This window comes from Caloenas nicobarica, chromosome 11 (assembly GCF_036013445.1).
Source record: "Caloenas nicobarica isolate bCalNic1 chromosome 11, bCalNic1.hap1, whole genome shotgun sequence".
NCBI classification, from domain to species: domain Eukaryota; kingdom Metazoa; phylum Chordata; class Aves; order Columbiformes; family Columbidae; genus Caloenas; species Caloenas nicobarica.
The window spans coordinates 18104915-18129618 of NC_088255.1; the positions used below are offsets into that span (position 1 = coordinate 18104915).

Here is a 24704-nt window from a genome sequence, read left to right on the forward strand (position 1 = left end):
CAGGCCTGCTGGGCACCCTGAGCAACAAGCGCACCCAGCTGCTTGAAACAGCAGGAGCTCGCCCCAAACACATCCTTAAATACTTAAATTAGGGCCAGAGATGGACATTCCAGTCACTAATATATGGTAAAGGGACTACAGGCTTCCTTCTGACAGCTGAACTGGGCTGAAGGAACATGTCGCCAGCGCTACACACCACTCAGGAACTGTTCTCCGAACTTACCCCCAGGATCCGGGCACCAGCCCCAGGCTATTTTTCCCCTGGCATAACTCCGAGGGCAGACACTGAGCTAAGAATCAACTTTAGAGTACAGGTATTAGCAAACAGCATATTGCTACTCCATCTCTCTGCAGTTATCTGAGCACAGAGTCCTATGCAGGGAACAAACTGCTCATATTGACACCCAGCTCAAGCACAGCTGCTTTCCCCTGAACAGCAACATCAATATGAATTATCAGAGGCCTGAAGTCTCTCTAAGCCCACACACCTCAACACTGCTCAGGAGCACAAAGGCAGAGAACATTGTGGCTATTCATCATTTACACTGTGCACAACCGACAGAGAGGGCAGACCTTCCTTCTCACTACAGACAGGTGCTGGTCAACAGAAGCTCCAGAAAAATTGCTCGCCTGTACACAAGTTTAAGCTCTTTTACTGTAATATATGGTTGAATATATATCTATCTCTATATTTTGGAACAGGGAAGGGGCATGACATGGAGAAGCAGGGAAGACAAGTTCAAGAAGCAGAGTCAGATCTCCGCATCCAAGAAGCTGGTGGCACAAATAACAAGCCTGGCTAGAGCGATCTCCCATTTCAAGCATGGTTGGTTACCCGCTGGCTTCAAAAGAGCAGACTATTTGTTAATGGTATAAAATACAATAACCATTTAAGATGCAGCAAGGCAAGGCTACAGGGCTGGGGTTTATGCTCATGAACGATGTCAGAAGCTACACAGCTGTGTTTAAAACTGTGAAAAGGCTGTTAAGTGACAGGAGTAAGCCATGTGCTGCTCCTGGAAGGCCTTCTCCCTCTGACACCTTTCCATCCTGCGGTTGGTGTGATGCATTTGTAAAAGTGGGGAGAGGGGGATTTGCCTGGGGGTGAAGCCTCACAGGCTGGCCACACAACATCAGGACAGTCTGATCTGGTCTCACAGATGCCACGTTCCTCGCCTGAGACCGAGCTTCCATCAGCGAGCAGACAGTCAGGTCCTTCAACACAAGTTAATCCCCTTCTACCTTCCTAATTTGTAAGGGTGAAAGAAGTCCAGCAGAGCTGAGCTGGAAAGCACAAACAGGGATGAAAACAACCAGTTTGCATACTGATCTTTGTATAATGACCCCCCCCCACCCTCACAGCTCACTCTTCCCCAAATAAAGACACATTGTTCAATGGCATGTTGAAAAGACGTGCTCGTCATTCTTAATAAACAACTAGAGTAAGAATACATAAGAGAAACAGGGTGGTACCTTTATATGATACACAAGTGTATGTTACAAGAATTCCATCAGGCACAGGAGCCTCAAGGTGTAAGGCCTCAATGTTAGGCCAAAAAAGAAGAGTGTGGTAAAGTTTGTACTTTTAACATCTAAAAATGTCACTTAAAGGTCTGAATAGAAATTGTTGGCTTGTAGTTTGCTTTTTGTTTGTGTTTTTTTTTTTTTTTGTATAAATCACAATTGCAGTTCACTCTCTCCTCTTCCTTCCAAATAACAGCAAATTAACGTCCGAGCACAAGAAAAGAAGATGCCTGCCTCTCCTTCACTGGCTGAGCAGGTCCATCCATCATTCTGTGCCCTCTAGGCTGCACATGCTCCAAGGAGACGGAGGCCCCAGCCATCCAGGCCAATCCTGTAGTTCATGTTTTCTACATCATAAAAAAAAGCCAGAGTCAACCAGCAGCTTTCCACAGCTCCCAGCTCGCAGGGGATATGCAGCCTCCAATGGTTCCAACAGTTTGGTGTGTTGGGTAGGATACACAATGGGTAGGTTTTTCCTTTAGATTCTTTTAAAGAGAAGAAGCCTAAAAGGGCTTCATAACTACACCAATAAAAAAAAAAACCAAAAACTTAGGCATATCCTTTAGTGTAAAAGTCTGTACAATTTATCTTTGCTTGTCCCTCCCCTGTCACCCCGCCCCACCCCTTCTGAGCCAAGGAGGATGCCTTAGTGCATGGTGCTGGCGTTAGCCACGGCAAGCGCTTCCTGAATCTCTCGTATCACCAGGATCCGGGTGAGCATCTGCTCCATCTGCTCTCTGCTGATCGGCTGGATGGAATACCAGATAGGGCTGTTGGGGGCCACCACCGGCTCCGGTGTCAAGTAAAACGTGTCATTCCGGCCTTTCACACTCTGGGGGCTGCGTGAGGAAGATCAGAAATAACCAGACTAACAAGAATGTCCTGGGAGGGAGAGACCGCCACTGTCCTCACCCCAGGCTTCACAAATCCCAACAGTGAACCTCTGGCTGCTGAGACATGAAGGTACGGAGTTACATCTAGGGGCAACAGCGGTCTCAAAGTTTTTAGGCCACATCAAGATTAAAAAGTCATGGTGATGACTGCAAGAAAGTAATTTTTATTCAGCACTGGTAAGTATAACACACACATGCCTTCAGGGGTCTTTCAGAGGATGGGGTGTTTGCACATCCAGGGTAGCTGCAGACCCATCTGTGCAGAGAAACTTTGTCAGAATCATCATAATTTAGAGGCAAGTCCTTTGAGGGTCTCTCCAATCTCCACAGAAAGTCGTCATTTTTGTTCAGAAGCCAATTTGAATAGGACCCTGATCTGATCTCAAGTAGCAGCTGCTTCCAGAGGACTTGCAAGTCACAGGCAGAACAGCGAGCTCCTGCCAACACAGCAAACCTCCGGAGTGAGTACGAGATTACGAACAGCCAGGTCACAAATCAGGATTTGTTTCTTTAAATACCACTGAAGTTCAACTTACGTGCCATCAGAGTAAATCCCACCTTCTCACAACCACGCCCCTCCCCATTTAAGTAAATTTATGCAAATACAGAAACTGTGCCAGCAATATAACACAGCCCTGAAAACTAGGCCAGCTACAAGATGCAGCTTAACAGTCACAGAAGACAAGCATTCATACACACGAACGAGCGCTCTCACCATTTGAAGAGGTAGAAGTCATACAGCTTTATCGGACACCTCAGGGGGTTCTCTGGATTCTCAGTCTGCTCTGCGTACATGTCATCTGTAACTACAAACCAGCCCCCCCCCAGAAGTCTGTCAGACACTCGGTACAAGCACAGCAAACCGAGCAGCGCTGTATGGCCTCAGCACTCCAGAGCACCTTGTCACCTGGCGACAGACATATGGCTGCCCAGGGCAGAGGCGCCTGGTTATAAATGCTCAAAGCGTTAATGGAGAGCTTGCTGTATCCCAAGGCTACTGAACAACACGACCCATCCATATCCTTCTCTCCGTTTCTCCTCTACCTGTGCCCAAAACAAAAGGAATCTCACTACTGAGACTGCAATGCCTCAGCTAAATCCCGGGTCTGTGCTTTTAAGAGGACAGATTGTACTTACATATGGATTCTATACAGGTTCACATGAGTCAAGGTAAGAAAAAACTCCCAAAGAAGTTTCTCCCTCCGTTCATGTGCACTCACACCAAATACCCCTCTTTGCCCATAAGACACAGAAGTAACAAAAATGTTATCCTTGGTTCTTGATGAAGTACTATACACCTCAGGTAAGGTATGTCCCCAGGCTTACTGTTAGAAGATACTAAACTCTCTTGGACAGAATGCACAGAAAACTCCTGCTGCCAGGCTGAAGGGAACTGGGAGAGCCTGGGGTTCTCATGGCCCTACCTGCAGACATCTCCAGGTTCATCCACTTCCTTCAAGCCCAGTAAGTAAATATTCCCAAATAAAATTTCCAGACACTACCTTTCTGTCCTGTCTGGTGTACGCCAGAAGCCTTCAGATAGCGGATACTCGTGCTTTTATCCTTGGGATTAGAAGGGTTCTTCTTGGTCTGCCTCAACACCTTGGAGAAAGCCAGCTTCATGTGCTGGTCTACTGTTTTCAACAGGAAGTATCTGAGTAGCAAGAAGAGAACACAGGACATTCGGAGGTGAGGAAAGGATATGGTCACGACAGTGAGGCAGTTATCTTTACTCATCACGAGCCAGCCAAGTCTCAAACTAACACTGAGTTAGGCTGTTCCAGCAGCAGAGCATGCAGCTGCCACAAGTTCAGTTTCCCCTCCGCTAGCTCATTTCCTTGTACCGCATCTTCTTTGCCTGCAGTGCTGCAAGAGGGCTCTGCACACAACCATTCGAAATTCATTATTTTGCTCTAATCCTGTGCAGCAGTTTCCTACAAACCCTATCAATCCATTTGAAGTTATTTTATTCCCCAAGATTATCAAAGACCGAAGTACTTACTTTGTATTAAAAAACATCAGCGTAGTGAGCAAGGTGGAAGGGGAGTGAGCTCCTAACTGCTTACACTCCCACAGCATCTCTTCTGTTACGTGACTGGAGAGGACATAACCTGCAATAATGAGAAGTCAGCATCATGCCAGGAGACAGTCACAGCAGGAACACAGGCAGCATTTTATAGTCTGTAAGTATTGGAGAACACATAAATCCCAAGGGGAAGAGGAGGAACAGATCCTTGCTGATGTCAAGATTCACTACTGCGCAAATAACTTTTTAAATAGCAGGTACAGTTAGGAAACACTTGTATACATACATCCACCTCTAGTTGAGGACAGTATGCTTCTGCAATATGCCTATACATCCCAGCCCAGCGAGAAATAAATATGCACTTAAACAGCTTTCAATTAATGGCTCAACTCCAATGCAGATGCTCCTAATCCAATAACATGTGAGAGCAGGCAGGCCAGCGTAACAAATCAGCTCTTGGCCCTGCACGCAGCTTTAGTCAGCACACAGTGCCAAGAGATGTATTTGGACACATGAGTAATCCCTTTGATTCTCAGATTTTTTTCCTTTGTGTAGAACAGGAATACTATACTCCAAATACACAGAAAAACAGAATAACAGGCAGCAGTATGAACTCTGGGGCTTGTGGAATGACAAAGCACAGATCAAACAGCCAGAGTGAAAACAAAAGGATTCCAAAACTCAGGGTGCTACTTAGCCATCCAGCCTGTAACATCAGCTACTTTACTGAACACAGGCAATAGCTTCTTCACTGACATCTGATCAGATCAAAGGGAATGAAGTAATGAGAAAACAGGTTTCTGTGCTCTGAAAATGCAACTCAATCTAGTCCTCATATGCTACTCTCTCAAAATCTGTCTCTTCTGGAACTGCTCCTCCCCAACCCTGTTGCCATCATCTTCTGAACACAAGGCTGAGATGAGCTGTGTTTGATTGCAGCATTTGAGGCTCTACCACGCATTGTTTTTTCTTGGACACTTAGTTGGTCCTGCAGACCATATCCATCTGGCTACACGGCAACATGGCAGCGTTGTATTATCTCCCAAAGTAAAAATACATGCTGGAGGCAAGATGTCTTATCAGAAAGCTTGATTCAGATCAAGGATCAGCTGGCTTCCAAGTAAACCAATCTTGTGACACTACGAAGTCCAAACAATCTGCCTTCTGATGGGTGACAAGCAATAGACAAATAATCCTCCATGACAATCAGGGCTAGAGCCGGACATGCAGTAACACCAGCATTCAATGCAGGTGCAACATTTTTCTTCCTGACCAGTATGAGCTGTTCTAGGGACATTAAGTGCTTCAAAAAGGTTTCTATTCAGACTATACTTACGCTGTAGTTCAGTTTAAACACTCCAAACTCCAGAAAGTTGCCAAGCTCTTAACAAAAGTCCTTACCAAGAGGGGAAACACGGGGCTGTACGTCCTTGAGAACTTCATGCAGCCATTCGGTGAACCGAATATAGTAGAGATCTGAGAAGATGTCATCTACTCGGCCATTTTCAAAGAGATACTGTAAGAGATTCACAACACAGTCCAGTACAGTGGCAGTAAATACATGCCTCAGACCAGACCTTATCCCAAGAGCCCATGTACCCAGTTAGTCAAGCATTTTACAGCATAGCACTGACGACATACGTTCTACTTAGAAAAGTGAGGACCTTTGGACCAAGGCCAGTACAGGGTAGGTAATCTCAGTTGTTATCACAGAAATGCTAAAACAGAAAGGAAAAAACATCTTAAAAAGTAAAGCTGGCTGGATTTCACCTTTTATTTCAGGTGTGTTCACTGCAAGTTATTTTACATGACCGTCCTTTGGACATTAGACTTTTTCAGATATGGGAAAGAGATGCCCAATTCTCCTATCAGAGTTTAGCTCTGTTCCTGCAGCCCTTCCAAAAAGCACGCTAATATTACCAGCTCAGACCTCCCACACCAATAAAGCCAAGTTCTTGCCTGTTAAAGCTTCAACTAGATCAAGTTTTGATATTGAGAACTTTCTCAAAACATCATCCAACCCTCCTCTCCCTGCCAAAAAAACCCTAAAAGAATTCATTATTCTCACCATGATACTGAACTCAGTTATTAACAATTCTTCACAAACTTAACTCAATAGGTGAAAGCATTGCTGTGCGCTCATTACGTTTGATTTTTTTTTAAGCAGAGACTTTTCTTATGAAATTGTTGCGAAGCTTAATAGAATCCTCTCTGTATACGCTGACAACATGCACAGCTCTGCTGCACATACAGCTGTCCTACCCTTACCTTCTGAATACACAAGAAGATATAGTAGAGCACATCTGGATCATAGGGTTCACCATCACCATTTCGAGCTTCTCGTGTCATTAAGCACAGACCATAATTCAGCTCAGCCACTGCTGAAGAGATGAGATCTTCCTGGAACCTCAGCAGCTGACGTCCTGGAAAAACAAAACAAAGCCATATTATTTAAGCCATAAAGCCATATTATTTCCCAGTCTTTCAGGACTGATTTCGCACATCTCCGGCTTCGCCATTCTATCTGGCAGGCCCAGTGCCACCTCATTCTCCCAGCATAATAAAAATAAAACAAGCTGAAATAAATACAGATCTTAGGCCGTCAGATCTACTAAAAGATAAACAGGCAAGAATCCAACAGGAAGACTCTCTGTCCTGCCATCTGCATGACTGTTGCCTTCTCTCACCATGGCCACAATGAAACGCTGCCCTGCAGCAACAGCAAAACAGCGGCTCCATCACTGCCCTACCAGCTTGGCTGCCATTAACAGCAATTTGGTCTGTCCACGTCCATGTTATACAGTGCCCTTTCCTACAGCTACCAGGCTAAGCGCTCAAGCTGGCTCAGCACGGAGCCAATGCCTCCCTCGGAACATGTCCTGTGGCAGTGGGAGTATGCAATAATTAGTATTGCAGAGTAAATCAAAGCTTAAATTTAAAAATGATCACTGATTAAACAAAGGTGTTTTCCAGAACAGTAAATCACTAACATTTTAGTCATTCCTAATCCTACTTGAAAGGAAAGAAAGGCCACGTTGCCATGACACATACTTCCAATGGGTGCTAGCCTATTTTGGGCTTCTTTTTCCAGCTCTGCATTCTTGGTCTGTGCCCAGCTTTTCCACACTTCGAGTCCCTCTTCTGGCTTCAGAGAGTTTGGAAGTAGAAGTTCAGGTGAAGTCTGTGGCTGTGGTTCAACTTCAGCAACCTGAACAGTTTGAGCCTATAAAAGGAAACATTTCAGTTTATATACACACACCTCGATATGCAACAGTTTGACAAAAAAAACAAGTAATGCCACACACTACCTCTAGCCCCAGAATATGAGACTTTTGCAACACTCTAACAAGAAATTAATCCAACTTCTGCTGTCTAACCTGAACTGCTGTTTGTGAAAGAGTATTTGTCCCTCCAAGAACACTTTTAGTTTGAACAGACATATTTATAGACCCCTTAGCAAATCCACATAACTTGCAATTTGACGTGTTTAGAAGCTCTACAGAAATCACAGGACGCCTAACAGCCACGAGCTGTTCTTGCTGCAATATCATTAAGAACTTCACTGGTACCTCCAAAGGCAAGGATCTCCAAGGGGGTGAAGTCCTCTCAACAACAGACATCTGGTCTCCCCTTGAACACCGAAACATGATAATTGATGCTGACACAACCTTCTCCCCTGACCTCACAGATACCTTGTCCAGTGTGAAGCCGGGCACACAGGCTGGACTGGCAGTTGCTGCTTGACTTTTTTCACAAAAAAGAGCAAAAGAGCTGCAACTTGCCCAGATCCCACAGCAGCTCAATGCCAGGGGACAGGGTGAGGCAGGCAGGAGAATTCCTTCTCAGTCTCACAGCTGTGAGAGGGACAACCCCCAGAAGTTAGATGTTCACCTCTAGTAGCTTTGTTGTCCTCTTAGAGGAAGAACCACATACCTACCTCCTGGACTCGCCTCTGTATTTAGGGGCTTATGCAACACCCAGTACCCCAGAGAGTTGGGATCAGAGAAGTATCTGATACCCAAGACTTGCAGACCACCATGCACAGGAATACGCAGTGTTAGGAGAAGTAACCATTAAAGAAATTATGGAGTTAATATCTCAGGATCCCAAGAACGGGGCTCATGTTCTAAAAAGACCCTAAAACAATTCTGAAAGTCCTGCTTAGCAGAAAGGCAAGAAATTCTATCAACTTACTTTGTTCAAGTAGCTGAAAGCAATTAAGTGATCTCTGAAGTATCAATACAAGGAAAAGATGAGCTACAGGAGTCTCTTTCAACACGACAAAAACTAAAAAAATCCCAACCCAATACAACTCCATGCATTACAAAGACCCATAAGCTGTAGCTTAACGTACAGCTTTATAAAAGAGGGCATCCAGCACCTGGAAGTTATCTAGAGATGCAGGGAACTTTTTTCAGTGAAGACCTCGGTGGGCTATAGCCCACAATCAATTCAGAAACAATCAGACATTACTACAGAATGTAATGCTCCTTGTCTCAGTGCTTACTGGTGAAGTAGAGGGCATATACGCCTTTATAAAGCCAACAGTGTTATTTATAAACTGGAAAGAATTTATAACAACATTTATGCTTGCAGACTTGGATATTTTTGCCCTCATTCCATTCAGCAAAAATAGGCTCTGACAGATCAATCACTTTTCACTTTCTGGTAATGAAAGATAAATTACATCATTTGCACATATAAAAGAGACCATGAATAGCCCTAATTATTCAAGTTTTAAATGCAAATTCAAAATAAGCTATGGCTTAAAGGTGGCAACAAAGCCCTTAAAAAAAAAAAAAACCACACACAAAACAGCAACAGATTTGGCTGCCAGGTTTGCCAAGCACTATGAAGAGATGCCGACTTGCCATGGCTCGTTCCTGTGCTCTTGCACACCAGACGTTTTCCAGAAGCAGGACACTGTGTCACAGAGAGGCGACACCTGTCCATGAAGTTCGCTTACAACTAGTCAGATTTGACGCTCTGTCTGGACACTGGATCTGCTGTGGGCTTCACATGCTGCATAACACCAAGTAACTGATAACTAGGTGACTGGTATATTTGCGCACCTTATTTTGCTGCAATCGTCCCTGCCTGTCCACTGCAGCCCCGAGAACAGCTCAGAAGACTGCAGACCTCGGGACAATCGCTATGAAGAAGCCAGTAATGTGCACGTATCTATTAACTTACACTACGAAGACCGGAACTGAACTTCCTTTTGAGAAGTTCTTCATCCTATAATTATGTACCAACATTACACATTGCAGTCCTATACCTAGTAGGAGTCAAATGCTGTACGTCATGTCCAGGCTACTGGGGCAGACGCATCTCTGGTTCCTTGACACAAGCTGTCCGGTGACATCCTCCCTCTCCACAACACGTGGAAGTTGTTAATCACAGAGACCAAGAAGCAGTTTTAACTTACTGAGCAAGTGACTTGTAGCTGCTGCTGCTGCTGCCCCTGCTCTTGGGGTGTGGGCTGCTGCTGCTGCTGCTGCGGGTCCCATATGTGCACCGTCTGCGCAGTGTTCTGGTACGTCCCTGCCACAGCCTGCACCGCCACTGGAATGTGGATGTTGCCATTCATGAACTGCGCTGGAAAGAGCGAATTAGCAAGAGTCTGCACCACTTCCTCATGAGAGTTCTTCACTACTGAAGTACTTCCCACCATCTTATCCTTGTCGTCTTCCAGCTTCACGGTAGCCAGCGTCGTTGGCGAGCCGCTGACATGGACGGCATTGTAGGCCTCCTGTGGGATGGCAATGTGGGTTATGTTTTGCTGCTGAAGGTCACCACGTGGCTGAGCAGAGTAAACAGGGATGGTCCAGGTCTCTCCAGTGGGGCTAGTAATGGTCCCAGTGGCACTGTACAGGTGGGCACTGTCCACTGTTAACAAGTCTGGCCGCAAAGAGACATAACTTTGCTGCTGGCCCTGAGGAATGGCCAGCACCGTGGCAACTGGCTGCCCCGAAATAGCATACGATACAGTAATAGGCATATCCACTTTGCGTTTCTTCACCGGCTGAAGGACACTAGCAGTGCTGATCCGTCGCTCTCCCTCTCGCGGAGAACCCTGTTGACAAGGGGGAGGTGACAGTGCTCCGACTGTTTGGATCTGTATCTGCTGGCCACCAGTAATGGCCTGTCCTGCCACAAGCTGGGCCTGGATCTGCTGGTGTTGTATGTGTTCCTCCTGGATCTCCGCAGCCTGGATCTGCTGGGCAGTCTGCACATGCTGCACTTGGATCTGAGCTGCCTGCAGCTGCGACGGGCTGGGGCTCTGCAGAGATTGACTCTGTATTGTCTGGGACGCCTGCTGCTGTGCCTGGCCTTGGATCTGCACTTGGACTTGTATCGGTTGCTCTGAAGCCTGATGGACCGTGAGCTGCGGAGAGAGCTGCTGGGCGGAGACCTGCTGTGGGGACTGCTGGACCTGGACCTGAACCTGCAATGACAGCAATTCCGCAGTTAGAGATCAGCAAGCGTCAGCGATTCAACAGGGTGGCCACCAAAGATGGTGCATCACTGAAGGTCTATGTTCCAGGACTTTTATGTTCAGTTTTATGATTCCATATATTAATCCATTAGTTAAGATCCCAGGAAAATGAAACCAAGTTACTCTAGAAGCACCCGGTTGAAAACAGCGATACAGTAGATGACGTGTTTGCTCAGCGTTGCACATGACCACACTTCTCAGCACGGACAGAACAGCACATGAGCTGCATCTCCATCCTCAAGGCTCTGTGGGCTCAAGCCAACAGATTGCATCCCTGGAAGCCAAAAGAGTCTTCCAAGCTATTTGCATTGCTAAAATGTTATTTCAGTATAGGCCTTGCAATAGCAAGACTAAGGTCACACACACTACAATTCAGATGTTAAGTTTATCTTACTACAAAATACAGGAGCTTGCCTCATTCTTACTATGTGCTAAAGATTATTTTACTGCTTTCAATCCCAGGCCCTCAAAACAGCCGCAGGATCACTTGCCAGTGTCAGGCGGTAAGAAATATGGGTAAGTTGAAACCAGCACTTGGCTCTTTCCACATAAAGCACAGAAATATTATTTTGAAACCAACTGCTAATAGTAACTCTACACAAGCAGGCATCGACATAGGAAGTTGCAAGTTCAACCTGAATCTTTGTCATGCACTAAACAGCAACACTGCGGCATTTGATTTTTGAACTTTAGAAGTATTTCTTTGGTAGTGATAATTAAAACCAGCTATTTTTTCGTTATTTACGTATTCCATTTAATTCCACTTATTGTCCAAATTACTCAGTTGTATTTTCTAGCTCATGCACTTACACAACGCTGAATAACATGGACAAAATACGTCAAGACTTGGATCCAAACAGTTCCTTTTATTTTAGGGGAAAAAAAAAAAATAAATCACACCCTCTCACATCCATGTTCATTTGTGCAAGGTGTCTCACACTATCCAGCAGCAGCCCAGGAGCAGACTTAGAGTCCGGAGTCAGAGGTAGCCCCCAACACAAAGTTGAGGTCTCAACAACTTCACATTCTAGTCCCCAAACCCAACCGAGCTGGTATCTTCACTCCCAAAGCACCCAGTAAAGTCTGCTCACCTCATCCAGACACTTCACACCGTGTCCCCTACATTTACCCAGCCACTTTTTCACATTTGCCTTTTCCTACAAGCCACATCCCAGGTTCCCATGATCATCTCCTTTTCCAGGCTTCCTTAACACTACATGTTAAGGGAGGGAATTAATTACTCAACACCGCCTTTCAAATCCAACTGAGAGATGCAGAGCTTTACGAGGGGAACCCGTGAGGGCCAGAGGAAATTTGAAGCCAGCACAAGTTTATTTAATTGCAAAATTATGTCTTCCTACTCATGTTCTCTCACTCTTTTCTACCTCACTTTCTAAAGTCCGTCAAGCTAACGTAGCGCTTACACAGAAACTCCACACTAGCCAGCTGGACAATACCAAAAAGAACTACCACGCAGTTCTGCATTGTGCAGATACATGAAATCTCCTTTCCCAACATCACCTCTAAGAAGTCTTTAAAAATGTTAAGGATTCATTTGCAGCCAATTAAGAGTTGCTGAAGAAAAAGGTGGCATAGCAAAATGCACCACTTGCAGAGCAGTTTTATAAGTCACCTTCTGTTAAGAGCTAATTCTGTTTCCAGGAAGAATAAGGAATTTTACAGGTTCCTGGCTGGGAGCTGTATGTAGTATACTGTAATCCAGATGATGTGGACTTTCTATAATAATTTCCTGCAAGGTAACAAGAAACATATGACCTTGTGTTAGCGTGACAGCTTAAAAAGCTGCATCAATGAGTGATTTGATCAGGAAGTTAACTGAAAAAGATGAAGTCACATATGGGATACTTCTTCAGTTCTATTTGATATTCTTACCATACTGCCCTACAGCATGACTACTGTCTTGCGCAGACAGGCTGAAGCACAGATCCCAGTTAAGAGCCCACTTTAAGAAAGCCCGTTTCAATTACACCTCTAAGACAAGGATTCTCCAAAATACCCAACTTTAAAAAACACTAATATAGTCCTTAGTATTAGTTTAACTCTCTGTTCAAGAGGTTAACTGCAAGGCAAAGACCCAAGACCAGACAAACTAAAATGCATCATTGCACTGATGTATTTTCAGTTTCACACAAGAAATATTTGCTTTATCTGCTAGGACTCAAATTCATATAACAGAAAGAAGTAAATGTACCATTTATCCTGTACTTTACGATGTGGTTTTGGAATCTGCACAGCTTGACTGAGAACACCTTAAAAGTACCCCCACCTGCTCTCCACACAGAATTTTACATTACAGTTCCTGTTACTGTTGTAACACATACAAAGTAGAGAGCGTTTTTTTTTTTTTTGCTAGCAGTAAGAATTGGAAGTCCACCCATGCACTAAAACAATTTTATCACATACATGTAATTAGAGAGGTAATGGAATAGGTTTAAGCAAGAGGCATTGTCAGAAGAACAGACCTGACATGGCAGCACTTTATTCCTTCCACTTTTAACACCCAAAAAATGAGTCCAGACCCAAACAAGGCAAACAGGTCAAGACTCCAGAATCACTGGAAGTTCTCTGTGCTGCAAACATCACGCTTCTAACTAGAGACGGCTCCTATTTAAAAGAATATTGGAGCTTTAACTACCGTGCATTACACATCCCTTGTGAATTACACATCCATTTTTAACAACTGTATTTTGCGGCAGATCCCTCCCTATTTTCAAGTTGGTTGTACCCAGGAGTGCTACAAGCATTCATTTCCGATTTGCAGACTTCAACCCAGTCTGAGACCAGCACTTTTTACATTGACCTCACTGTCTAATTTGCTACCTGAGAAAAAAAGGACAAAGAATTACACTAATCATCATCAGCATTTGACTTTTTAAAAGCCTCTGTACACAGAGGAATGCTTTAAATTTACAAGCCAAGACCAACAGGGAGGACTTTAAATCTTCACCTTATGCTGAAGATTAAAGCAAGAACATGTTATGCTGGGAATTCCTGGGTTATACTGGTACAAGAGAAGAAAGGCCAAGTTACCAACACTGAAAAACTGCTTATTGCCAGAAGTTTGGATCTAACAGCATGAAAAGAATCACTTCCCAGCAGGCTACCATCACACAAAGAAATGCCTTTTTACCATAAAATAGCTAGAAGTTGGACAAAATACTAGCTGACTAGAGAAATCAAGTGTTATAAGTCAGCCCTGCACCATAACAGGAGGGCAGAAATGTATTTTTAAGGTTCCCTTAAAAGAAACCTTCTGTCACATTAAGCTCAAAAATAAGTCTAGAACTGAGCACATGCAAAGAGAATATAAGTAACTCCATAAGCATGAGAACAGCTGAAGCCTGGTTTCCAAAAGTTTGTGTTTTGTTTTTTAGGTTGGTTGGTTTGTTTGTTTTCCCCTCATGGTTGATAGACTAACTCCAAACAAACTTTCAAGTAGGATTCATAACATGCCTGCTCTGTGCAGATTCTCAACAAAAGGAATCAGACTGCAGAACTGGAGTTCCAAAACAATTCAATTGAAAGAATTCCCAAGCAAAGAAAAATCTCATCTGTGGACTGACTGGATTACTTAACATTTCCTAAAACCTAACTCCAAATGAGCAACACACATACCAACTCTTGCCTGCATGGATTTTCTGACATCAAGCTTGCCCTGGAGCACCTGACAGGCTCTTAAATGCCTTTTTTCATAAACACGTCTTGGTTTCTGAAGCTACGTTAACACTAGCAAGTAGCAGGATACACCAAGATCAGACCTTCACAGCAAGACTGAAGATCTACTAAGGTGTCCTCACTAAACATTCCAGAAGACTATCTCAAATGTACGTCTAGTCTTGCCCACTAGCCAAGCTAGACAAGCACCTAGACACATCAAAACTGCATCTTATGGCTTAGTTTAATCTGAAGGGAATCCCAAATGACAGGCTCCAAACCTAGGAGAGGTAAGTGGGGGCAGGTGACAAACTTGCTGCATGAAGTATGTTCCAATTCCCCACCTAGAAGTAATGTAGGTGCACCTCAAACTTCCACACCTGAGCAAGCCAACAGAAGTCAAGCACTAGGACAAAACGTTAGTGAGAGCAGAAGAGTAATCTCAACTATGTTTTAGCCAACTTTAGGGAAAGAAGGCTTAAAATACACTTGCCTCAACAACGGTCCCAAGCTAAAGCAACTCCAGCATTAAAACTAACACTGTAATAGAGTTTTTTCTAACGTTACGCCAGAAGGCATACACACAAGTACAAAACAGACCTGAAGTACAGAGTAGGTGAAAAGACTGATCAGTGAAGTAGCAGGAAATGCTGGAACTTGTTATTCAACTCCTTTACAGGAAGTCCTTTGCTATCTAAGTAAACAAGGTCTATGGGGAGTGTACAAGTCAGCTTTTCAGAGCTGCCAGACAGATTCTCACTCCAGGTTTTCATCAACATCAGGGAGAGAATTCCATGGGCCAAATTAGGCCTTGTGTGTGTGTTTGAACAGTTACAATATCAAGTTGCCAAGCTGTACATCAGGGCAGGACTTAGGCCTAAGACAGTTAAAACACGTGAAGCAAGGAAAACAAACCAGCTTACCTCTCAAGGAGGAACCTACTGCCATATACAAGAAGGTGCTACCTTGAAAACACCACTCTTGACTATAACCATTGTTTGAAGAGCCACAGTCAGTCCTAGTAAATGCTAATTAACGCTGGCTGCTACACTAATATCTTACTAGGATGCTTTTCAAAGGTAAGCGAATAGGAGCTCTACCTCCAGGCTGAACTTCAGAACCAAGACTGGAACAGGGGAAGCTGCGTCCATCAGAAGTGAAGGGAATTTGTGTTCTACGCAGAGCCAAAGATTTTCTTCTGAGCTACTTAAGGGCATTTTTCCTTGCCTTACACCATGAATAATGCCCAGTGTCCTATCAGGCTCTGAAGTCACAGAACAGACTGGGGGAACACTGAAAAAGCTGACCATTCAACACACAAGAAACTGAGCCATTAGAAAGGCACAAGCCTTAACTGAAAGACATTTTATGCAGGTATTTAACCATCCCCTATACAGTTCTGCAATCTTGGTCACCTGTAGCACCCTCCCTTCAAGCCTTGCCCAAGAAGCTCTCGCCGTCCAGCCAGACGCTGTCTCAATAGAAGGCTGAAACTGAGAATCTTCCCCACGCGCACATCATGTATCTTAAGCAAAGATTTTTTTGTCCTCTGATACTCTGTTCAATCTTCTCGTGGAAGGGGGAGTGGTGCAAGAGGTTCACGGTGTAAGCGAGTCAGCGCTAACATGTCACTGGCATCATCAATTCAATGGCCTCGACGCATGAGGCCAACTAGCAACAACCTCACCAAGGAAGAGCTGATAAAACTCTCAATTGACTGGAGCAAAACAGCCCTCCCCAGCCACCCCTCGACACAGAACAGTGGATGACAACTTGACATACAGAACACTTAACATCGCCAATGGCACTGCTGTGATACTGGGCACGGAAGGAGCCCCAAGACACTTGTACTGTAGCACTGACTCTCATAAAATCCAACAGTTGCATCCACTCAGCCTTCAAAATAAACGTTTGGCAACGGTTTGTTGAACCTTTTAGGCAAGAAAACCTTAAGGTGACAACTTCTTCAAAGAGGAAATTTATTTTGCCAGGATAAATAAAAGCAGCAAGCAGTCACAGACTGTCTTTGGTTGTTCGCAGCAAGTAAAATTTAGGAAGAAACCTGAGTACCATCTATCTTTACGATCGTAAGGTTGTCATCAGCACTTGCAATCACAAGGTCATCTGACCGGTCATATTATTAGTCACCTTCAGCACCACTGTCACACTGCCAGACACAAGCGGAGTCATTCAAAGGGTCTTCCACTGATTTGCAACTGGATTAGCAAGAACTAAACAGATTATCAAGTCAGGTACTGGGGTGACATAAATTTGATCAAAAGCTAAGAGGCTTCAGTGGATGACCAAAATCTCCTCATAATACAACACAAGCAGTATTTCAGCAGTGAGTCAGCTGGATCAGGTGCACTGCTCTAGGAGAACACTGTCACTCCCAGAGAAACAACAAAATTCAGCTTTGTTCGGACACCGTGCTCTGCTACTGCTGCCACAGCAACAGCCTTGAGACAGGTGAATGCTAAATCCCAGGTTTAACATAATCACATTCTTGATAAGAAACTTCAAAACCCACAAAAACACTTTTGCAAAGGGGTAAAGACATTCTTATCCACCCCATCCTTGCCAAAAAACTTCAACATAATTCTGAACTAGCTGCTCAAATACATGTGAATCCAGCTGCACTGCTGGTGGTGCCCTCATGCTGTAGCTGTTATCTACTTCCAGATGCGCCACCTGAGTGTTCTGGGGGTTTGTAACATCCTACAGCAAGCAGCATGGCAGGCAACACAAACACCAATTATGATCTGTACTGACAGATGTGAAAGGAGAATGACATCAAAAACAAGGGGGAGAGAGCAGACAACATTCTTTAGGAAAGCTGCTGAAATCTTGACTTCCATCAGATATTTTTCATGTTCAGGGAGCAAGTCACTCAGTTTAAAAAACAGGAACAGGTCTCTGTCAGCAATTCTATGGTTATTTTCAAGAAGGTCAGCAGATTACTCTTCTCTGGAGCATATGATATACGACCTCCCTCTTCATCTCTGCTACTAGAAGACTTGTAGGGGTCAAGCTACTTTGTGTAGCTCTGAAAGGAGACAGCAACGGGGGAAAAAAAAAATTTATTCCTTCTGACTTTTAGAATTGGTTTGGGGGCCTTTCACATCTTCAAGGCTGAGGCACCCAAAAAAGCCAACCTTCCTAGCTCTTCTACTGAAAAATGTACCTTCTCCCAAAAAATGTGCTAGCTGTCAGACCCAAAAGCACCCTTGATCAGTTTTAACAGACTCATGCAGAGATCCAAGTCATGTCTCTCAGACGAGAGGCTTTTATTCTTCAAAAGCCTTGCAACACAAGTTACCGTAGGGCAACAGGTTACAGAAATCTCAGTTAAGCATTCATTTACTCAATAGAGAGAGTAATTGGAGACAAGTTACCCAGTGAAAGAGGCAAGTTTGCTGTAGGATAAAAGCATGCCAGTGAACTGTTAGTGCCAGTCGACTGTACCGCAACAAGCTCGCACTACCTTATCTCCAGTCATTTGTGCCTCCATATCCTCTTCTGTTGCAAAGGAAGAGAGCTCACAACTTTACATTCATGCTACAGAAGGCACAAAGATTCATATTTGAAGTGTATAAGAACTACAGCTGTAGACATATTTCAGCTTTTTGGAGACATATCATAAGAAAACCTCAGTAAATGCCCTGCCACCTGTACACTCATCAAAATTATTAAATGTGTTTTAAGACCAAAGCAGTTATCAGAAGTTATATGTTTGGGTTGGATTTTTTTTTTTCTCTCTCGTGCTGGATTTGCTCATTTAACACTTAATAAAAATTACTGGAATGCCTATTAAAAAAAAGGAGAAGACTCCTTCCACTTTGCAAAGGGACAACGTACCTTGACACACATGCATCTTTCAGAATTCCTTTCCTGAAAGGTATCTTCCCCTGGCTCATATCGTAATTTGACTCCCCTGCACTGCCCCCTGACTTAAAGGCCAGTTCGAAAACTACAACCTTCAGAATGTTCAAGCAAAATCATTTAAAGAGTGTTGATTTCATTAAAAAAAACTGAAGGCAAGTTAGATCCCACGACCACTCTGAACAAGCAGATAAAGCAAGACCAGCAGAGGGGAGTGGTATTTATAGCAGCTTCACACAGAGTGCGAGGCTTCAGGGAACTGTGGACATGCCAGAACTGTCAACCATTTCTCCAACAGGTTACACCACTACATTGCTATGTGTGCTACTCCTCCTACAGTGGGGCTCAATGGAGGCACAGTCAAAAGAGAAATTTACAACCAAAATCCTTAAATGAGAAGGAAATAGTGTTATTCTATATAAAGTTTACTGGCCCTGCTTAAGTGCTTGCCTGTGGCTTCAGGTTAGACAGCAGCTGGCTCTGAACACCCCTCCGTGGGTTAGCAAGTCATATGTAACATTTGGAGATTATTTAAGACGCTTACCTGGACTTGCTGGGGTTGCTGAACCTGTATCTGCTGCTCTGGCTGAGTTTGCTGCTGGACACTGGTTGTCACGGGACAAGCAAGTTCAAGCAAAGACCCAGCCACCTCTGTGCTGTCCGTGTAAATGCAGTTGCCACCCTGCTGATACACCATCGTGGTGGTGGCTGTCTGCTGAAACTCCTGCAGAGCTTCCGGCCCCTTGGAAGCAAGGGAGTCCAGAAACTCCTTCATCCTGTGCTGGGGGATTGTTCGCGCCTTCACACGGATGTATTCTTCAAAGGAAATGGTGTTCTCCAGAGAATTATTCATATTGCAAGCTCCTTAGGGTTCCTTAAGGAAAGAGAAAGCGAAAGTCTTAACTACAGCACTCCTTTGACGCAAGGTTATTCCTAATTCCAGTCACCAATTTCGCATACCGACCATCGCATGAAAACTAGCAAACGTGCGCAGCCAGATGCCCAAGACAGATGCTTTAGTTTTACGAGGCATCTTGCAGTACTACACATTTCTCAGATTAACCCTTAGCAGCTCAGGGAAGTCTGGATGACAACCAGGTGTAACTATTCAAAGAGCTCACTGCCATGTAAAACCTTCTGTTCTCGTACTTCACCCAGACCAGGCGAGTCCCATAACAGATGAAATCAAGTAATACATTTCATTCATTTGCAGAATGCAGTATTAGCGAGAGAAGCTTAGAAATCAATATCCGTGGCCCTGCTTCACAGCCACAGAGGTGGAAGAACCCAGCAGTATGTTCTATCAGGCCATGCGGTTCTATTCTGGGCAGCTAATGGGAAGCACAGCGGAAGAGCATCAGATGCAGCATTCAGCCCACTGCTGTTAGGACTAGGACAGCCTCATTGATTTGAATGTAGCAAGCAAAAGGAGAGTGCTGGAATCAAGAGATTCCTCAAAGGGGGAACTACACACATGGAGAAGCAGAGCTCTGGAAATGACAAAGGCATCAGCAGCATCGGTTCTTGATGCCCTGTTCATATAGGAAGAGGCTAACATGAAGTATGCCATGTATGAAGACAAAAGAGCAACAGAAAAAGAAATCAGATCATCAGGGAGGAAGTGAGAGCAAGGAAAAAAACAAAAACAAACACCACAAAAAAAACCCAACGAAACAACAAAGATGACTCCACCTGAGAACATTAGAAAGCTCTAGGGCATACTCTGACAGCATTCTTCTCTTACTGACTTATCTTGTTTAAACCCACAAATTGTTTCTGCAGCGAGTATACTGGTTGTTTCCAAAGCACTAATTAGTCTTGATAAAGGATAAACAGATTTGAGCTGTAACACTACCAGATATTGAGAGGTTGTGAAAAAGATGTGAAACAGCACAAGAGCAGGACTAGTACAGGTGATTCGGTACTACTAGATACAGCTGTGGAAAGGAGGAAAAAGGGACAAACATCGCTATATGTACATTATCACTGTAGTTCTAAAGAGGCAGACCCTTTTATATAATTTTCCCACGATTTAATGAAGTGGAGCCAAGACAGAAATATGTGGTAGGACCGCAACAGCCTGTGTGAAAATGGGAGTTAGTTCTAGGGTCTCAGTGGCGACCAAACGTATTCCAGAAGTCCAGCTCCAATTCCCACCAAAACCAGTGAGAGCTGCAGCAAATTCTAACCACTCTTCGCTGTTGCGTGACAGCAGTCTAAATACACAGAAGTTTTTGTTTACACGGAGGAGGTTCATGGCTAGTGCATTCGACCAGGCTTACAGGAAAAAGCGAATATCAAAGGTAAGGGGAACACACGTGAGGCAACTTGCACTGTATCTATAGTTTCTGGAGTTATTAAGCAACATTAGTTGCTGTGTGAGATTACTACAGAAAATATTCTTTATAATAACATGCATCAACATTTAGTAAGAAGTACCAGCTAACAGTGTTCACTTAGTGAATCAAACAACTCTGTAAAAATCAGCATAGAGAAGCTCCTGCAGAGCCCACAGCTGGACAGAAAAACACTTCTCCTGCCTTTCAGAGATTTTGATCCGACACATTTTCAAGCCAGCTGCACATGAAAGAGGCAGTGAGACTCTTCACTTAGCTTAGAGTGAGGTGTCCTCCAGGAGCCACCCAAGAGTACTCAACACCTCTACAGGACACATTATTAACCCTTTCCCAGGTGACCACATGTCCAAGGTGAAATCAACCGAGAACAACCTTGTTAATGTGCCCTCAGTGACTTAGACGGGACCTACACCTGGCACACTCCAATGCATCTAATTTTAGAGGCTCCATTACATACTCTGAAACTGGAAAACAAATTGAGTCATTAAACGGTCCTGATTTCCTACTTGGAACTTGCAAATATTTGACTTTGATACTACAGTGAGGGCTTCAGAACACAACCATTTTGCACGTCCACGCTGAGGTGCACCAGCAGACACAGCCTTCAGAGGGGAGATTCTTCCGAGGAATAAACCTCTTCTGAGGAATAAGCCTCAACAATGCCACACTGGGAACGCAGATGTGAACAGTACACATGGTCCTTGACAGCTACCTGCTGCTGAATAGGATGGGCTCACCTCTCAGCAAAGGTCCTGCCTTCTTCCTTGCTCCTGCATTGGTGCTTATTATGTTGTAACGACTCAGGGAACAGCTATTTGCCTTCTGTTCCTTTTGTTAAGGGAAAGAGCGGGGAGGTCAACAGGGCCACTGTTTTCGACAGCAGCCATCCGTTAGCCCTCACTTTTATTTTGGAACTCCAACCCTTCTATCAAGAGCTGCTCACATGTGCATCGTGCTCCTGTGCAGTAGAGACCAGAAGCCACCAGAAACCCAAACACATAAGCAGCAGGCACAAAGATCGAGAAGAGGTCCACCACCAAATCGTCACCCACCTCCTCCAGCCACCAGAAAGGCAAACAAACACAGCATGAATTCCTTAGATACAAATCCTTAACTCTGCTAGGCTGCTCCATCTTAATTAGTTCTTTTTTAGCAAGCATCAAAAAATCAAGAGCCCACCAGGCCGGTCTTCCCCTCCTAGTGAATATTCCATCACAAGGAATCTCTCTTTTCCTCTCTTCTTGAATGGAAAAAATTACTATACTGAGAGCCACTAATGCCTAAAACAGTGCAACACTCGTCTGAGCCACTGCAGCAGCTGAAGTCCCAACCATGGATCAGAACCCCACTGTGCCGCGTGGTATTTGTTCCTGCTCCGGAATAGCAGCAGGATCTTTGGTTTTCTCTACAGCTCTCCAACTTTGAAGGAGCTAAAGACGCTACAGGTAACAGAGTGGGCTGGACCAAGTTTCTCCCAGTCATTCCTGTCAGTTTTGAAGGCTGACAAAAGCACTGAATCATGCAAAACTGCACTTCAAAAAACCCTACACAGCAGCAGAAGTACCAGGTCTATACAAAGATTTGGGAAGGTAACGTTGCACTCTCAGAAATTTTATTGATTAAAACTAAACCCACCTGCATTTATGACAGAAAACCTCTTTAAGGCTCAAGTGTGCATTCAACAGGGTTTTGTAGGGCAACATACACAGCTTGCTGCTGCAGCCACCACTTTTACTGTTAGTTATTAAAACATACTGGTTTACGCATTCCATTTCTCCCATAGACACGCATTAGAAATGGCAAACACCAATCCTCACTAGATTTCGGCAACATGTTTTTAATACTGCATTTTAAAATTTAAAAAAGAGCATCCAGGCACTGAGCTTTCTCTGATAAAGGGAGATAATTCCTCTCTGTTCAGCATAACTGCATTTTTTTCCAGGAAATAAGTTCAAGAAACCCTTTGAAGATCATGAGCACATACGGTTAGTTTGTAAAACTGAGACTGAGGTTACTAAGAACACACACACAACTTGCAGCATGTGGACAAGCTAGACTCACCAGTCACCATGTTGCATGTATTTCTGCTGCTCTTGTCCTGAGCTCTTAGACTTGTAACGTTCTGGAGAAGACAGAACAAAGAAGCCCTTTCCATCCCCAGTTCCTATTTCTTTATTAAAGCCATTTTATTTTTAATATGTATTCCAGTAAGGAAAAAAAAAAAAAAATCAGGAAAGAAAAATATGATCATCCACGCAGCTGGCAGCTCCCACTGAAGAACTGCGAGATGTCCAATTCCTGACCATCCCTCAACCTGGTGAGCCTCGCTAGGAAGGAGTGTGTAAGCACATCTGTCACAGGGCACAGAGCTCGGTGCCAGTGACACCGGAGTGACTGGAAGGCAGAACTGAGAACAAGGCAGCAGCAGCGACCGTACCCAGAGGTGCCCCCGCCTCCCCCCGCAGGAGCTCCCGGCCGCGGCCCGGGACAGGCGGGAAGAACACAGGCGGCCCCCGCCGCCCGGCCTGGACGAGGCGAAGCTCCATGTTTAGCCCCCGAGATCACGGGCCGCGGTTCAGCCTCTCCCCCGCACGGCCGGGGGGGGGCTCCCTCCTGCGGCACGGCCGGTCCCCGCCCGCAGGGAGCCCAGCGCTGCCCGGGCCGCTCCCCGCCGCCTTTGTTCCCCGGCGGGGCGGCCCAGCCTGTGCCCGCGGGAGGCGCCACGCCGCCCCCCCGCCGCAGGAGCCATGTTGGGGGCTGCGCCGGGGACGGCGGCCGCCGAGGGCCGCGCCGAAGCGGAGGCCGCGCCTTCCGGCGCGCGCTGCCGCCGCCCGTGCCCGCGCGGGGAAAGGGCCGCCCCGCGGGGGTGGGGGAGGGCGGGGACGCGCCCGGTGCGAGGCGGGGGACACGAGCAGGGGGCGCGCCCCGCGCGTGCACGGCCAACCTGCGCGCGTCCCCGCGGGCGGGGGATGCGCGCGCCCGGCAGGCGGGGCCGCCCCCTCCCCCCTCCCCGCCGGGCCCGCGCCGCCCCCGGAACCGCCGCCGCCGCCGCCTCCCCCCGCGCCCGACGGGAGGCCCCGCCCGGCCCCGTCGCCCCGCACCCCCCCCCCGGCCCGGCGACCTCGCTGCGGCGCGGCGCGGCCCGGCCCCGCCTCACCCCGGCCCCGCTGCCGCCGTCGCCTCGCGCCGCCGCCGCCGCCTCGGCCCCGAGTCTTTTCCCCTCACAGCTCCCTGGGCGCCATCTTACATTCAACCCCCCGCAGCCAATCAGCGCATGGCTCCAGCCTCGCGAGAGCGCAGCCTCCAAGTCCCGCGAGAGCGCGGCGCCCGGCCCCGCCCCCACCTTAAAGGGGCCGCGCCCCGGTGCGGAGGGGGCAGCCTCCGGGGGGCGCCCTCCACGGGGGGACGCGCGCGGGTCCGCGACACGCGCGGGGCGATGACCGCGACGGGAGCGGGGACAGCCCCTGCTCGCGGCCGCGGGGCTCGGGATGCCACCGGCACGCGTGGCCGTGGAGTGTCGCCGGCCGGGGGGGGCCCACGCAGCCGCCCCGCTGCTCCACCCGTGGCGGGGGCGGCCCGGCCGCGACCCCCACGCAGCAGCCGCGCCGAGGCCCCGCGCCGCCCCACGGGTGAGCGAGACCCCAGCGCAGGGGCTCCCCAGGAAGGGCGCCGGGGCCTCCGCGGCCGGTGCCGGCGGAGGCCGCACTCCGCCCCCGCCCCCGGGCGGGACCGCGGGGGGAAAAGTTCCCCCGTGGGGGTGAAGGGTTCCCCGCAGCGCGGGGCCGGGGCTGCTTTAACGTGCCCATGTGCTCGGCGCGGCCTCCCCGTCCCCGCTGCTGCTTAAGGTG

General features: G+C 46.4%; 1 protein-coding gene across 3 annotated transcripts; it reads right to left on the reverse strand.

The window, feature by feature from the left end:
* Window positions 1-1453: 1453 nt before the first annotated feature.
* On the reverse strand, window positions 1454-24118 carry QRICH1 (glutamine rich 1). 3 transcript variants are annotated; one of them, XM_065642768.1, is made up of 11 exons: window positions 24014-24118; window positions 22918-22978; window positions 19044-19373; window positions 9872-10891; window positions 7495-7666; window positions 6712-6866; window positions 5845-5959; window positions 4420-4528; window positions 3920-4071; window positions 3133-3223; window positions 1454-2363 (listed from the first exon to the last, which is right to left on the reverse strand). In XM_065642768.1, the coding sequence occupies exons 3-11, from the start codon at window positions 19350-19352 to the stop codon at window positions 2171-2173; spliced, it is 2316 nt and encodes a 771-aa protein (XP_065498840.1). In that variant the 5' UTR covers window positions 19353-19373; window positions 22918-22978; window positions 24014-24118; the 3' UTR covers window positions 1454-2170. The 3 variants fall into 3 exon arrangements, with proteins under 3 accessions (XP_065498840.1, XP_065498841.1, XP_065498842.1); XM_065642770.1 differs by lacking the exon at window positions 1454-2363 and adding an exon at window positions 2526-2854; XM_065642769.1 differs by lacking the exon at window positions 22918-22978.
* Window positions 24119-24704: the final 586 nt, after the last annotated feature.

Coding starts and splice junctions, on each gene's coding strand:
- QRICH1 (XM_065642769.1), bottom strand. CDS start 19,352: ATGAATAATTCTCTGGAGAACACCATTTCCTTTGAAGAATACATCCGT. Junction 6,867..7,494: donor TAGGCTAGCACCCATTGGAA/GTATGTGTCATG, acceptor TTGTTTTTCCAG/GACGTCAGCTGCTGAGGTTC. Junction 2,364..3,132: donor GACTTCTACCTCTTCAAATG/GTGAGAGCGCTC, acceptor TTCCTCACGCAG/CCCCCAGAGTGTGAAAGGCC.